The sequence below is a fragment of the Molothrus ater genome, chromosome 10 (assembly GCF_012460135.2).
Source record: "Molothrus ater isolate BHLD 08-10-18 breed brown headed cowbird chromosome 10, BPBGC_Mater_1.1, whole genome shotgun sequence".
In the NCBI taxonomy this organism is placed as follows: Eukaryota; Metazoa; Chordata; class Aves; order Passeriformes; family Icteridae; genus Molothrus; species Molothrus ater.
In genome coordinates, this window is record NC_050487.2 from 11,500,223 (window position 1) to 11,516,177 (window position 15,955).

At 37.2% G+C, this 15,955-nt stretch overlaps 1 protein-coding gene across 2 annotated transcripts in view; it reads right to left on the reverse strand.

Moving 5' to 3' along the window:
* Positions 1 to 15,955, reverse strand: part of SLC9A9 (solute carrier family 9 member A9) — a 171,102-nt gene that overhangs the window by 75,346 nt on the left and 79,801 nt on the right. For both annotated transcript variants that reach the window (XM_036388794.2, XM_036388793.2), the window contains exon 10: positions 63 to 176. In XM_036388794.2, coding sequence (XP_036244687.1) covers positions 63 to 176 — 114 coding nt within the window. The remainder of the gene's footprint in view (positions 1 to 62; positions 177 to 15,955) is intronic.

Sequence of the window (15,955 nt, forward strand, 5' to 3'; positions counted from 1 at the left end):
ATATATATATACACACACACACACACATACAGAGATATGTACTTCTTTAAAGCAAAGGATACAAGAGCACCAAATATGAAAAGAGGATTGAAGATGTGATTTTGAAATGTAAATAGTGCGAGTCCCATGTAACAGAAGATGACATTCTCAGCCAAAAAATTCATGAACTCGAACAACTTAAATGAGAGAGAAAGAACATAATTATGACTCATGTCTACAGCAAACTACTGATTATCCCAGGTTCTCTTGGAATACAGAACTGTTTAGATGAAAGGAACAGAAATTGCTGCTGTTTCAAGGGTGGATTTTAAACCCACCTAATTTGCTGACAAATTAGACACAAGGTGTCTTTTAGCTTTAAAAATCATAGTTGCTTGCAGGTTTTTCTCTGATTTGTATATGAAAGCTTGACATAGACAACTGGTAAAATACATAAACAGCAAGTAAGTTATATGAGCTTCAGTGCAAACTGCAGGGAAGCTGAGGGAAATTAGCTTCACTCATGTTTACAGGGGGAGCCTGGGAAATGGCTCGTGGTAACACAAGTGGCTGTGCATAATGCAGTCCTGGGTATGAGTACACTAAGGCCTAGAGAGAAAAAATAATCCTAAATGGACTTTTAAGAACTTGTCCCTTTAAAATATAGCACAATCTTTCTTATTACTATGAATATTGTCTTGCAGATGGAAATTCTTATTGCACTGTATGGACATCAATATCAATACTAATTTCAAACCAAACTATTTAAAATGTCATTTAAAGGTATTATAAAATAAGCTTAAAATGTATGAGTAGGGTAGAATTTCTTGTGGGAAAAATCAAGCAAAGCCAAAATATTCATTTGCCTTGAGGGGATGTTTTTGATTATATTTGCAACTGATTATATTAAAACTAATAAAATAAATTTTCCTATTTAACCACATCTGCAAAAAATCAATCATTGCTGCCAAATAACCACAGAGAGGAAAAAGGGGCATTTCATTTCTGCAGTAATTTTTGAGCTCAGGATTCTATGCTAACAGATCCTGATGCAGAGTTAGAACTGAAGTTTGTCAGTCTGTCTGCAACCAGCCATACATCACTATCCAGAATGTTACTATGGAGATGTTTTATTTGTCCTCAGTGGGCTTATGTATTTTTTGTTATTTGTTTGTTCTTCTAAAAATAAATATCCAGTAACAATCACTAAGATTTAACAAAGGAAAAATGAGAGCTGTCAAAATCATTAAAACAAATTTCAGAGGCAAAATGGCATAAAACCCATTAGTATATGGGAGGATATTTTGGACTCCATGGTAGCACCATCAATTATCCCAAGCACACATTCCATAGCCCTCATTTTGTGCTGCAATAATGAATGACATTAAAACAAGCACAAAAAATATTTACAGGTTAGCAGTCTTAAATTATTTGAATTATATTTAGATGAGAGAAACCAGTTGTCAAAAACTTCTAAGTCTGGGATCTTGTGACTCATAGAAATTATGATAGGTTCTTGCATTTCCACTTGGGAGCAAACATGATCCCACGTCTTTGTGGCAATATCATGCATTGTTTGAAACAATAGAAAAATGTATCAGGAGTGCCATGACAGGATCTACATCTCTATAAAATAGATATCTGTGTATATATGAAAATCTTCTGAGGGAAGGATACTGCTATGAGGAGCCACAACTGCATACTTTAATTGTTGGGATGAGATAAAGTACTCCACAGGTTTTAAAGCTGAATGATATTTTGTTTTTCATTTAGAAAATCTCATTCAACACTCAAAAAAAAATTAAAGTAGATGTACTATTGGCACATTTTAGAATCAGAAATTCTTAAACTAAATTTCCTTTCTTGTATTTTCAAAACTTCTGTTAATATACATTTTTTTTGAGGAAAAGAGGTTTTTTTTCTATATCTTTGCCTTTGCTCTATACTTTTTCTCAGCAATCCTACTAAATTCAAGCTTTTACTGTTGCCTGGAGTGCTTTCTTGGTATAGCTGATTTTAAACTTCTCACCCCTTGTCTCCCAGCAATCCCATCAAGATACAATCTTTATGGATTTCTTGCAAATCCAGTTTAGTGCATCTTTTTCATTTCCCCACAACTTTACCTACTTTTACTCACTACAAGCCTCCTGCTTCTTCCTACTTCAAAGTTCCACGCTGATTTCAGTAAATGATTGTTGAAGAGAAAAAAATCCCTCATCCTTGTCTGGGTGTTTGCACTCAACACGAACAGCACATTTTTCCTTTGCTCTCTGGGTGAATGTGTCATGTCCCACAGCACAGCCCTGCTGATCTCCTTGGCCTCTGTTCACAGTGGGTGTAACATTTGCAGCCACAGCATCTGTGTCAGATACCTCCAATGTTGGAATTGAATTGCTGTACATCAATTTTTCTTTTCTACCCCCTGAGCAAATATAACCCAAATATTTTTTTTGTTTCTGTGAGGCTTTTTTTTTTTTTTAATGTGTCTTTGCTGAACTGTGCTGGTCTTTCTCCTCTTATCTCTAGTTTCTCTGTATTTTGATCTTTCACTATCACTGCTTGCTTGCTAGAAGATTAAATCCAGACTCCTTTTCTTCTTTGTGTTGCAAAAATCCAGGTGTTATTTCAATAGCTAAATTAGAGCAGACTCCACTCCTTCCTATTCCAGGCACAAGCATGATATGGTCTATTATCAAAGCTTCAGCTCCTTAAAATGGTAAAAGTAGCTCGTTAGCTTCATTCAGAGTCTTCTGTGTTCCCCACATAGTTTGCTCTCTTTTTTAAAAGTCTATCACTCACACATATGACACATTTATTCACTGACTGCAACTTATTCAAATTTCTCACCATGAGTTAGAAAAAATTAAATAAAACAACTGCTTCAGAACTAGTCATTGTCATAAAAGGAGTGATATCTGAATGTTTTTTCTTGAAACGTGACACTTGCTGATATAGCGTAAAAATGACCCACTGTTCTCTTGGCCTTACTTTTATTAGTGTATTTAAGTTCAGTGTTTTATTTAGTGCTCAGCTTCTGTGTTTTGTTCAACAGAGCCCATGGAGACATCCATTTAGCACTTAACTGTCGGTGCTGTGCAGCACAAATCCCTTCAGAGCAAAACAATTTGTTCTAAAGAGATCTTCTGAAAACCACGTTAAGAAACAGCTTCCATAGGAGCCTTTTCCCAAATTGTCATGCCTCTCAGTCAGATGTTTCTGGAGTTATTTTAAAGAGGAGATGTCAAGATCTTTTGATGAGAATTAGAAAAATAGGAGCAATAGGCTGGAATTTAAAAATCCCTGGGTGCCCCAAGGAGTTGCACCTTGCACAGCAGCCTGTGGGGTGACATCCTCTCCTGTCTGAGGGGCCATGAGCCAGGATAATGCGGTGCTCCAGGGGCTGCTTAAATGCCACTCAAAAATTCTCAATATGTTGAATGCATGTACTTGCAAGTGGGATTGCTTTTGTGGGAAGAAAAAGTTAGGATTCAAGTCTTCTGGATTCCAAGTGTTTGGAAGTATTTTCTCTATAACCATAAATTCCCTTCCCTCGTCACCCACACAGACAGCCAACCTCTTTCTGCTCTAAATGAAATTGGCATAAAGTGCTTATACACCACTATTAGTTTTCCCAGGGCTACCAGAAAACCATTTTAATACACAAGTAGCAATAAGACATTTTTTTGTTACAAAACCAAACCGCCTCATTTGTAATGCGGCATTTCTAACTCTCCACGGAGTCTACAAATCTGGTTATACTTTTAATGTAAGAGCTGTAATAAATCACCAATGACAGCACATTGCAGAGTAGAGCATTAATTACAAGAACACCAGTTTAGAACTAATCCAGGCACTTGGTTTAGGTGTTTAGCTGAGGGAATTACTGAGAATGGTATTTACTTTGCTTTGGTAATTTCCTCTGTAAGTAGTGGTTATTACTAAAGATTTATAGTAAAATTGACATAATATTTATGTATTTAAAAACACATAATTAATAAAATATGCTTCACTTTTCTATTACTCTCAGCTGTTGTATGAAAGTACTAAGTATGAAATTACTAAGAGAGATTAAAAATTAGAAAATCCTTTTTTAACCTGGGACATCATTCTGGAAAATGCCCCTTGCAGTTCAGTTCTCACTGACAGAGGAAGGAATCAACTTGTATGTTAAGCCTTGCTGTAACCACTGAGTTTACCTTAGACCAATATTTTATTTTAACTCAAGTGAAAAAATTTATATGATATAATAGCTGCATTAGTTTTATCTTTTCAGTGGATAAGGAAAGCATGATCTTTTTTCCTCTCCATCCTTTCCTCCTCCCACACAGTTAAGTTCCAGCCAATTAGAGCAATAATCTATGCCAGAATGGCTTTTGGTACTCAATTTATTTTCTAGAACCACTTATATTTTCACTGAGTGTTAGAGAGATTTTCTAGGTAAGTAATTAATGCACCTGGAAGATGGAACGCACTAAGTACCAATCTTACCTGCAATGAAAATAGAATTCCTTAAAGGAGCATCAAAAGGAGAAAATGAACATAATCTATGCCACAGTCCCCTTGTGGCTGGGGAGATGGAAAATGTAAGATTTTTGAAATACTGATATTTTAAGGAACACTTCTCATCTCAAGGGAATAAAGTTAGTATGACAGGACTGGGTAAAAGCAGAATGGCAAACAGTATTCTTTCCTCTTGAGGGAATAACATTAGTACAGAGGTATTGGGTAGAGGCTGAATTATATCCTCAAATTCCTTCCAGCAAAATTGACTGAATTTTAATCATTGATGGCAATATTGCATTCGTTCACTTGATTTAATATCTGCTGAAGGAGTGTCATCCACCTCTTGCAGGTACCTGCAGGCCTTCTGTAGTTGCGCTGATTTAGCCAAAAACATGGGAAATGCCACCTCTCTTGGGAAGTGCACCCTACAGGGATATGTTCCTGCATCAAAACAGGGAGTTTCCATACTCCAACAGCAGCTAGGAAGCTAGGATGTAAAAATGATTATAGTTTTAAGAGAGATCTAAAGGTGGCAGAGCTACTAAATACCCAAGAATTCAGTGTTAAGTGATGGTTATAAAATTTATTATCTTTGAATAATTTAAAATTTATTATCTATTTAAATAGATCACAGATTTCAAAATACTCCATGAAGTCAAGGATATTGATAAATTAAAAACTGATGAAAATTACTTTTCCTTAACTCTTTTGAATTAAAATGCAGTGAGAATTCAAGCTACTATAATTTTCCTGAAATCATAGAAACCTTTATTATAGCCTAATTGCTTTATTTTATTTCTCTTCTGATTAGAAGTTTCAAAATTAGGAAGAGATTTGGATTTGAACATTTTTCTTGAAAACTTATTCAGCTATAATGACTGTTCACAGCATAGTGATATGATGCTCATTTCTGAATATGTTGGATGAAAGAATCAGCAAAAGTAACTCAAATTCATATGTCTGTACCTGGGAATTTTGGGAATTCTTTTGTTCATTTCTACAGTCATCTTTAAACAGCTTCCCTGCCTCCTGATGTAGGCTGCTCTTCAGGAATTGAGATGCATTTGAACAAGAAGTCTGAGAAATGTGAATAGCAGCTATGCTCTGTGTGCCACACTTTTCCCTTAAGTATTAGAGTACGTGGCTTTTCTCATCTAACACTCCTTTACACTTAAAGCTGTAATCTAGAGTGCTCCATGGAGAAGTGATAAATGAGACATAATTTGACTTCAGCTGAAACAGAAGATGCTGAACTGTTGGAAAAAGTACTGCAAAGATTTCCAGTGTTTTCAGGTCTACTAAATTACTTATGGTCTCATTGGTGATGTTTTACTGACATCAACAAAGGGGAAAAAAAGACAGTAAAACAAGCAGAAATTAAAATTGCTACTCTAAGATACATCTTCAACTGTACTTAAATCTGAGAGCTCAGGTGACTGTTTTACATAAAATGAAGCATCTGTAGTGAAATGATTAAAATAGCTTCTGTAAGATTCCGTGGGAAAGTAGAAGGTGGGTGTACTAGGGACATATCATTGGGCACCTCAGAAAAATGCTTTTACAAGAAAAATAGTAATTACGACATGAATGTGGGCTTCTGAGGGTACTGATTGTCTGTTTGGAATTTTCAAACACTCCTAACTCTTCTCAGGTTCTCTGGAGGCATAGTGTGGTCAATACCTCCTTTAATTTGTGTGACTGAAGCTGAAGTAAAAGTCAAAAGCTTGAAAAAGATCCTCAAACTTGTACCCCAGTTCATTATTGTAGGTTAATGAAAGTATATAGGTACCAAAATACGTGCAAAGATAGGGCACTGATTTGAATCCTAGTCATGATTTAGACATTTAGTCTGAAAACTTTTGACAAAGGGCATTTTAGCCCTTAATTATGTGCACAGCCGGTGCCATGAGGAAGAGATGAGCTATTGGCAGCTGTTTGGTATGTCTTGCATTGTGCTACCATTTGGTACAAATGTCTCTTTGGAAGGTAGGAAAGCCATTAATTGTGTAATGGAAACACAGCTGTGCAGTCACTAAAAAGACAGGATGCTGGCAAGGGCTTTAGACTATTATAATGCCTTATTTACATGTATTTATTTTCTTCTTGCAGCTTATTGTGTGAGAATTCTATTGTTACCAACATACTTCTAAAAGTTTTGACCAAAGCCTTTGTGAAGTTCTTACAGCTGATAGGGAACTTTGCAGATAACAGCCCTTGAAAGAGAATTGTGAGGAATCAGCATTCATGTAAAAATCATGGAAGTTAAAAAGGAGAAACATCAGACTGCAAGAATGGATCTTTGCCAGCAGCAGTTTGGTGCTGTTAGGAATCACACAACAGCTCCGATTCCTTAAGGGCTCCCATTGCCCCAGGGCTTCTGGGCAGGCAAAAGCGTTGCTGTTTAAAAAAATATCAAGTAAAAAGTAGGAAAGCTCCCAAAGCCTGCAGACTGCTTTGGGTGAGGTCAGCTCCATCTGCAGCAGAAATCTGGATGCTCTGCGGAGATCCCAGTGCTGGATGCTCTGCAGAAATCCTAGTGTAGCCTCCCCAGCCAGGCCAGAAATAGCAGCTTAATTGTGTTTCCAAACACAGGCCTCACAGGAGGAGCAATTATGAACCTGGTGACACATACTCATGCAAGTGTAAGGCAACACAGGGTTCTAATTAAGGTACCTATTATGAATACCCTCAACATTAAAACCTCTCTTTTGACCTATGTGCTGAGCAATTTTGCTGCATTCCAATTCAGCAGTATATTGTACTATGCACAGAAATACAAAACAGATAGGGTTTTTTTCCCTAGAGATTTATTCCATAACTGAAGAATTTAGTGATAAATCTTGTATTAAAATCATCTAACACAATAACATGAAGTGTCAGTGTTTCCAAACTAGAGAAAATCAATCCCATTGGGACACAACTATATTTTAAGTAAGAGACTGAGTGTTTCTAACTCTGTTGTCATTAGATATATTTAGAACTTGCTCATTTATAGCATAAGCCAAATGTCATTGAAATCAAAGGACTTTGGTTCATTATATAAAATTCTACTAAATTAGTTTTCCTGTATGAAAAATTAAGGAAGACTTAAAATAAGAATCCTACCTTTGTTTTTTTATCCTTGTCACAAATTCTCAGATGAGGGAGTTCTGACTGATTATGTTTGTGGGAATTGTTGTAATTATCAATTTTTACAAAACATGAGATTGCATAAGTTACTCTTCAAACTAAAGTTAACCGTATTGGTTCTAAGTATGGGATGTTAAAGTGCACTCTGCTCTGTTTCAGCAGTACATGTTGATGATGTGAGAATATGCTCCTAACCCAGAACTAGATTGATTCTGGTTTGCTTTTTCTCTTTATGCATTCCACAGTTGCTGTTACCAGTGGCAATAATTAGGATGGGCTTGATTTCACAGGTTACATACATAGAGAGAATAATCTTCACAAAACTAGATGTGCTTTACACAAGTGGGGCACAAGGCTGGATTTTTGCACAGCTGCAGACTTAAAAACAAAGGATAAGTGCTAACTACCCCAAGTAGGGAGAAGTTTCTCAGAAGTTGCTCTTCAAAGCTCTGGTGAGATTGATGGAGCACAGCAGCATCTGCAGAGTTCCATAAAGCTGTGTTTGATTCTGCAGCAGCTCTCACAGCCCCAAGCAGTCTGAGTCCACTGCACAGAGCAGCACACATGAGAGCCTCATTTGTGATTCAGGGCACTGCCAGAGCAGCTAGGCCACAGGTCTCACTTTGGAAGTTCCTTACACATTTCTCCACGTGCCAATGTGATTTTGGCCTATCTGTTATAATTCCAATTGGTATATGTTAGCTAACTGCTGGCATCTGATACTGTGCTGGAAGAGTAAACTACAACCTTAACAATCTAAGATCTTTATTAATATTTAAAGAAAATGTTTAATGTTTAAACAGATAGTAAAAACTTTAATGAAACCATTTGGAAACTAGTTTGTATATGGTATTATGTTCCTTAGCCTACCAGCATCAAAAATGACATAATTTTTCAACAAGATGAGCTTTTCTGTAGAAACACTGCTTCATTACAGTTCTGGGTTACTTCAGGGTATGAATTACATTTCAGTGTGTTATTTTCCAGTTTCTGTGCTTAAGCAAAATTAAGGAAAATATTTATTTCTTTGTTTTTCAAGAGAATTTCTCTTCCTCATAGGCTCAAAGTACTTTTCTTTATTCTCTGTGTGTATGTGTTTAAGACACTAGAATATGATATTCTTCATAAAATGCTGATGACAAAGGGGCACATGCCTTGTGGGAGCTAATGAGGCCAGAGCACATCTGCACATTCTCAGTTAAGGAATCTCTAATGCAGGTGTACAAAAAGAGGGAAAATGGAAACTACAGAATCAAGTATAGAACTGAATATTCTAACAAGATTTTGTATATGGACACCCAATATTTTCAGTATTGTGGGTAGGAAAGCAGCTAATTTATTATATAAACCATAAATGATGCAGGTAATTACTGATGCACCAGAGTTATGAAGTCTGCTGTTATTGGTTACTCATAGCAATGATTTCTAGCTGTTTACCATCCATCATGTAGCTCACAGCTGAAAGAGAGGAAACAATTACAGCATTTTCACATAAATTTAAGGGGAGTCACATGTAAAGAGACTGCAGATTAACATTCTTTTAGCATGGTGAAGTAATCAGGAACATCAGTCAGATAATGAGGGATTTTGTCAAGAAATTCAGATTGAAAGACATGGTAGTATAATTTCTTCTGCAGAAATCAAGATTTTCTTGTGTTGTTATGATTCTTCTTGTTAAACCCATACAGTAAGCAGCTTTAGACTTCTTTATAGCATTACACTGTTCTACAGGGTTCCATAAGATTTTATGGTACATCTGGTCAAACAATGCACCTGGCATGTCTCCAACATTCATCTTTTTCTGCTAAACACAGAAAATAGCTGTGCAGAGGACTGGAATTCATTGTACACTTCCTGTCAATTGCAATCCATTTTAAAGGTAACAATTATTACAAGCACTCTGCATGTGATGCATATTCAATTAGAGAGAAGAAGGCAAGTGCTGAACGAGGGCAGGCGGTTTGTGACAGAGCCAGGGGCTCTGCAGAGATGCTCTGGCTCTGCAGTCAGGAGCACAGGGCTCAGCCAGCACATCTGACACTGCTGGAGCTCAGGAGGGAGGGAAAGCTGGAGCTTAGAAGGGAGAGCACAGGACAAGAATGAGAGGCTGCTGCTCCTCAGGGTATGTAGGCTGGAGCTGTAATGATAGCCAATGTCTAGAGACCTCAGCTTTGGACTTTTAGAAAGGTAGAAGACTCTGGCTTGTGTTGTTTCCAATATAGGTTAGCTACCTCAAAATTAGAAATAGTTTCTACCTACAGTTTCAGGTATCTGATCCTAATAGCCATAAGATAAATGCTGTATAAACCATTATTTTTTAAACCATGCTTACAACCCTTGTATGAATGTATCATTTCCTTCTCTCAAAAGGAAAAAAAACCCAAGGGCATTTCTATTTTCTCCCTGATTGTTTTCAACAGCTGTAAAATGAAGATTTTTGCTATAGGCCTTGTCTCAAAAAAAAAAAAAAAAAAAAAAAAAAAAAATCTGGGTGAAATACCAGAAGACAAGATCAAGGTTTTTCCTTAATATTACTAATTTCTGAAATATTTAAGCAAAACTGGCTAAAACATGGGCAAAACTATACTAATGTTATTCCAGTACAACAAAATCTTCCAAAACGCTATTTTATTTTCAGACTCTTGTCATCAAAAGGAATATCTTCTCCAGACCTTTCTATTGAGCCCTATTAGTTGGTCACCTGTGCTGTTTCCTGGGCAGCACTGCCTGAAGCCTCAGTCTTTATCACTTTTGAGTCTGAACTTGCAGGAGTTCAAGGAGGTTGCAAATCAGAGAACTTTTTTTGTTCAGCTGCAGAAAGGGAACCATGAGACAGTGCCCATCAGAGCTAACTTTTATGCTCAGTCTCCACTTAAATGGAAAAATGTGCTTCATGCATGTAACCTGTTTAATGCTCACCAAGAATTTGGACTTTACTGGATTCCTTAGGCAAAGACCTCTTCTGTATTATTGAAGAGTGCCAGACCTGAATGCCATGCATTAGCCAAAAAGAATTTCCAGTTTGCTCTCAGAGGACTGTCAGACAGCCAGCTCTATACCTGGGAAGATAATAAACCCCCATTCTGGTATGAAATTTTCCTGTAGGCACTGTGATTGAGGTGTGCTGGGAAAACAGATTCCTCCTGCACAGCACAGATGCAAAGGCAGATTAGAATCTGGTACTGGTGGTAACCTTTCTGAGAGATAACTTTTCTTTCAGTCTTTCTCTCTGCCAGTCATTTGTGTGGAAATACCTGACCTCTTGCAGCGCCTTAAAGGTCATTTGTCCCTAAGAAGAGGGAACAAATCAAAACAGCTGTCAATTAGGCTGCTCATTTCAGAAGGATGAGAATTATCCTTGTGTATCCTTATGTTTTGTGGTAGTTCTGCCTTGCTAATAATCTAGGGCATTTTACTGTAAGTAGGGTTTTCCTCTGCCTAGAAATATTCTCATTTTTTTATAAATTAAGAGTTTGAATTATAAGAGCCATTATAACCTGACATTTGTGCATGTACTTTTATTCCTAGAAGTATAAACTCATTATCTATAAACAGTTCAATGTTTGATAACAGAAAATAGTAGGCATTAACTAGAGATAAATTAATATAGGCTCTGCAATACAGAAGCAAGCCCAGCTCTCTTTGTTTGGTCTCTTAAACACTCACACAAATAGCAGAACCACAGCTCCAGGGCACACACATGTCCAGTGTGACTGTGGAGGGTTTAAGATAAAGGCACCAAACCATTTCATTTTGTGCTGCAGCTCCCTATGAAATTAGAGGGCTGCTTCTCCCAGGCATGGGTGCTGGATACCTGGAGTGGGACCCTCACAAAGCAGATGTAGTTTGGGTGTGGTAGTGCAGAGTCATCTCTCCCCAGCTGCTCTCCTCTCACAGAAAGGGAACAGTAGCTGCAGCTCCTGGCATGTGCTTTTAACAACAAACTCAGGAGAAATCATTCTGCTACTAAAGCAGAATTTGCAGTGCATTATTTTCTCCTCTAAAGACTGCTGATGGGAGAATCCTATAAAACAGAATTATGTATCTGGAGAAAGGTAATTTGTTGTTGCAGTGCCGGCTGTAGGTCTGCTTGTGACTGATTTACAAGATCCATAGGCCAAAAAGCAGTAGAATTTTGAGATCCCAGTGATGGTGCTTCATTTGGATACAGTGACTTTGCTCACCTCTCTGCCTTTAGTCCTGCAATGCTCTTTTTAGTAAACATTGTCTGTAGGCATTCAGGTAATGATCCTTTGATTAATTGATTTTTTTTTTCCCCTTTCAGTTGATTTGGATACCTCTGTCACCATACTTTACTTTTGCTCTGCTGTTTTGCTTTGCTTCTGAAGTGAGTCCATAATCATGGATGGAACAGCTCCCCAGGGAAGTGGTGGAAACGCCATCCCTGGAAGTGTTCAAAAAATGAGTAGATGTGGCATGGTGGTATTTGGTTGATGATTGGACTTGATGGTCTTGGGAGATCTTTTCCTACCTCAATGATTCTGTTATTCTAAGTCTAAAATCTATATTGAGACTATACTATAACATATTAGGGTCAAGAGACTATAAAGATTTGATTTGCAGTTTTTGAGAAACTACAAAAATTTTTATGACTTTTTTCTACATGTTTCAATTAATGTGATTAATTGGAATTAAATTATATGCTTAAAACCACAATCCTTTTACACCAAAGTGTCTTGGAATGCAGTTTAATTTCTGATCCAGAAATCAGCTGATTGATCCCTAGCCAGTGTCCCTGTTGGAAGGAGGCTGCATCATCAATGAGCTCTGAACCTTTTGAAAGCTTCATGTATTTTTTAGGGATTTCCAGGAAATACTAGCTGCTCCCCTGCAAACTGATGACTTTTATTAATCAGAGATAATCATATCTGCTTTATAGTGCAGAGATTAAAATTTGAAGCAATCAGTACTATGTCCATCAGTGAGCAGAGCCCAAGAGCAGTCTGAGCCCTGCAGTGCAAACTGATCTGCTCAAGCCTCTGAGTGAGACTGCATCTTGGTAAAGTTACTCCCAAGTTAAGCAGCAGTGATGTTTATCTCATCCTCCTGCCTGTGTTAAACCTTGGAGGTGAAGGGCCACTGAAATCTTAACTTGGAATCTTGTGCACACAGCACGCCCAGTGCAGCTGAACAATCAGGCCAGGAGCTCCTGTCTCTAAGGCACCTTGTTCCCCTAATGGGCTTGCTATCAGCAACAACAGCACAGGGGAGTAACTGTTTAACTCCTCATGTGATTAGAAAGGCTACTACACCTCATTTGAGAAAGCAACCTTCAGCAAAAGTTTGACACACCTGTTTCAGAGGTGACCATGAGAACAAGGCTTAGCTTGGGGAATGAATGGAGACAGGGCAGTGTGTGACATATTCCCTTGTTGGCTGGACATGTTTTCCTCTGTCTTCTTGTTATTCCCTGGCTCTTCTTCCGTAGGTGATGCATTTCAGAGTTCCCTTTCCAGAATTTGTAACTTGCTGACACTATTTTGTCTGCAAAGAGAATTCTTCATACCCTTGCACGTTTAACCAAAGAGAGGTATTGCCCTGCCCACTCTCCTTGTTGGAGTTGTTCCCCAGAGTTAAAGGAGCATAAAAGGTACAACTCAGAAGTATATTTATGGCCATTAGTCAGTACTCCACCACTAGGAAAATGTGCTGGTCTTAGCTTGGCATTTGAGTGAAAGTGATAGAGGGCAGAGAGAAAAACAGAGCAAGGAACGTCTTATCTTCCTGTAGAAAACACAATCTTATCCATGAATCCTTTTCTAGAGGTGACCTGTAGGGATTTACACTCTGCCCACTTTAATCAAACCAGGGATTTCTGTTTATCTCACACCACCCTGCCCAGCCTCTGACTTACTTGTAGCAGAGCAAATCAGCCCAGCCCAGCTGTACATCTGAAGCCTACAGTAAAATTGGAGCTGTGATGTCCCAAGATTTAGAAGCAGCTGTCTGGCTGCAGCATAACGTGAGGGGAGATAGCAGCTGTAAATAATTCTGGAGAAAGCTGCTCAGAATCAAATAGCTTTCAATCAGATCCCAGCAGTTTCATCTTCTCCCTCACTAAAGATACATTGGATAAATTAAACTTTAAATGCCTGAAATTCAGGAGCGCTCGTGTTAGAGCTAACCTTGCTGCCATGGAGGGCAGGGTCAATCTCACTGTTAAGATCATGATGGCTGTTGTCAGGTCAATGATGATGACTTAAAATTACTTCCATAAACATCACCCATGTTAAAAAAATGACAGTAAAAACACACAGAATGTTTATAAATACCTAATGAAAATTGGGATAATTGAATTGAATGAAAACTATCGAAAGCCTCCATTTTGACTAATTTTTTTAAATCTACTTTTCCTATGAGAGTGTTAAAATAATACATTTATTTGTGAAAAGATTAGTGTTGCTTTATAGTTTCAGATTCTGTAAGTTTCAGATGCTTGAAATCTAATATTTCTCTTTCATGAAATCTTAAACAGTAATTGACAGAATAATGGATACATGGGGACTAATAATTACATGGCATCTTTTAACAGGCCTTTTTAATAGACATTCTTAAATTCTCATTTAAGAACTGTAGATAAGTTCTCATTTTACATCAGTGACTGAAGAGAAACTTTTTACTTTTTTTAGAGCAAAGGATGATGTATTATGGGAAATACAGAACTTGGCACCAGGGTTGGAAATACCCTTCTCTATCACTCTGTACCAGATTTTATCATCAAGCTATAAAATTTTAAAAGCAAGTAAAAAATGTAAAGAAAATTATGCAAAGCAGTAAAGAAAAAGTGTTTGTTTAAAAACAGCTAACACAATTTTGCAATCTGATTTACAGTTTTAAATCTAATTTCCATACTTTTTGTAAGCTTCAGCTTCAGCCTTAACTCACTGTTTTGTCAGTGTGTATTACAGTTCAGCACTCCTTTCTGAAAGATCTGTCAGATTGTAACAAAAGAGAGAGACTGCTTTGGAATAATTCTATAAAAGAACTGAAAAGCCCTTGATTTTGGCCAGTAATGAGTAATAAAAATGACTTAGAGTGGGAGCAAAGCCAACTGTCTGAGCAACAATATTCATTGAAGATGCACTGAAGTTATAGATGATTATGAGAATGCCAAGTGTGTGGTTTATTAAATTTGCTTGAAGAGAATTCTTGGGAGGAGAGAAAGAGGCAGTGCAGGTCTCACTGAAACAGCTGCATATGAAAGGGTAATATTTGGATTAGAAAATAAATTAGAAGAATTCAAAGGAATTCAACAACAATGTTTGAACCATATTGTAAAGGAGGCTGAGGATTAAGGGCTTATGGGGAAGAGAAAAACAGAATAGGAAAGTGTGCATAAAACTCATAGCTCCATAGAGAAACACATAATCCCTTTTCTGTGTGTTCAAGGGTAAATTTGGTTTATTTTCACTATTTTGTTTTGCATTTGTTGAATAGGAGGGAATAACAGAGTAAACATGAACAATACTAGGATGCATTTAAACAAAATATTAGTTGATTCTGCTGCTGAAAAGCTTAATAGATAATTAAAAATACCACCAACCTTGGCTTTTTCTGTCTCTCTCTGAGGCTATGCATCATTAAAACATGCAGATGAATCCCTGAAAAAACTTCTATTCAAATTATAAGTTTTGTGCAAGGGCAGTAATGGCATATGTAATGCAGTCTTTCTGCAGAACAGAAACAATTCTATGGTGGATTTCAATGTCATTCCCTTTCAGTGCAGTTATCAGAGAAAGGTTAGTTCTCTGCTGGAATACTTTCTGAAAGCATCAGACTCCACTGCTATGAAGAAATACAATTGAAAAGACTTATACTGTTCAATAGCTAACACTTTATTATGAGAGTAGTGACCAGAAACTTTTTGTGATCTAAAGTCAGTGAGACTCTAACAGCTGAACTGATACTGTGGCCAGTATTTTTTTCTATCAAGCTGTTTTTGATAGAAAATTGGATTTTTGATTAAATTGAGATGTGCAAGAAGCAATGAATTTTTCTATGTAAAATTTCAAATGCTTAAAAGAAAGGAATTGCTGAAAAAGGTATGAGATTGCATCATGAAAATTATAGTATTGGGCGATAAGTTTCCATTTTATTCTAGGAGATAGATTTCCTACAACCTGGGGGTTTTGGGACATATGAGTCAGTGTTAAAAGGGAAGAAAACTGCATTTAAATTACTTCTACCAGGCTCTAGGTAGTGGCAGGGTTGTCTAAAATTACTCATGCTGAAAAGTATTTTGAACACTGAAATGCCATAGATCTGAGAACAGCCTCATGTTTTAAAAATAATTACAATTGTACTAGTCACTTCTTCAAACAAA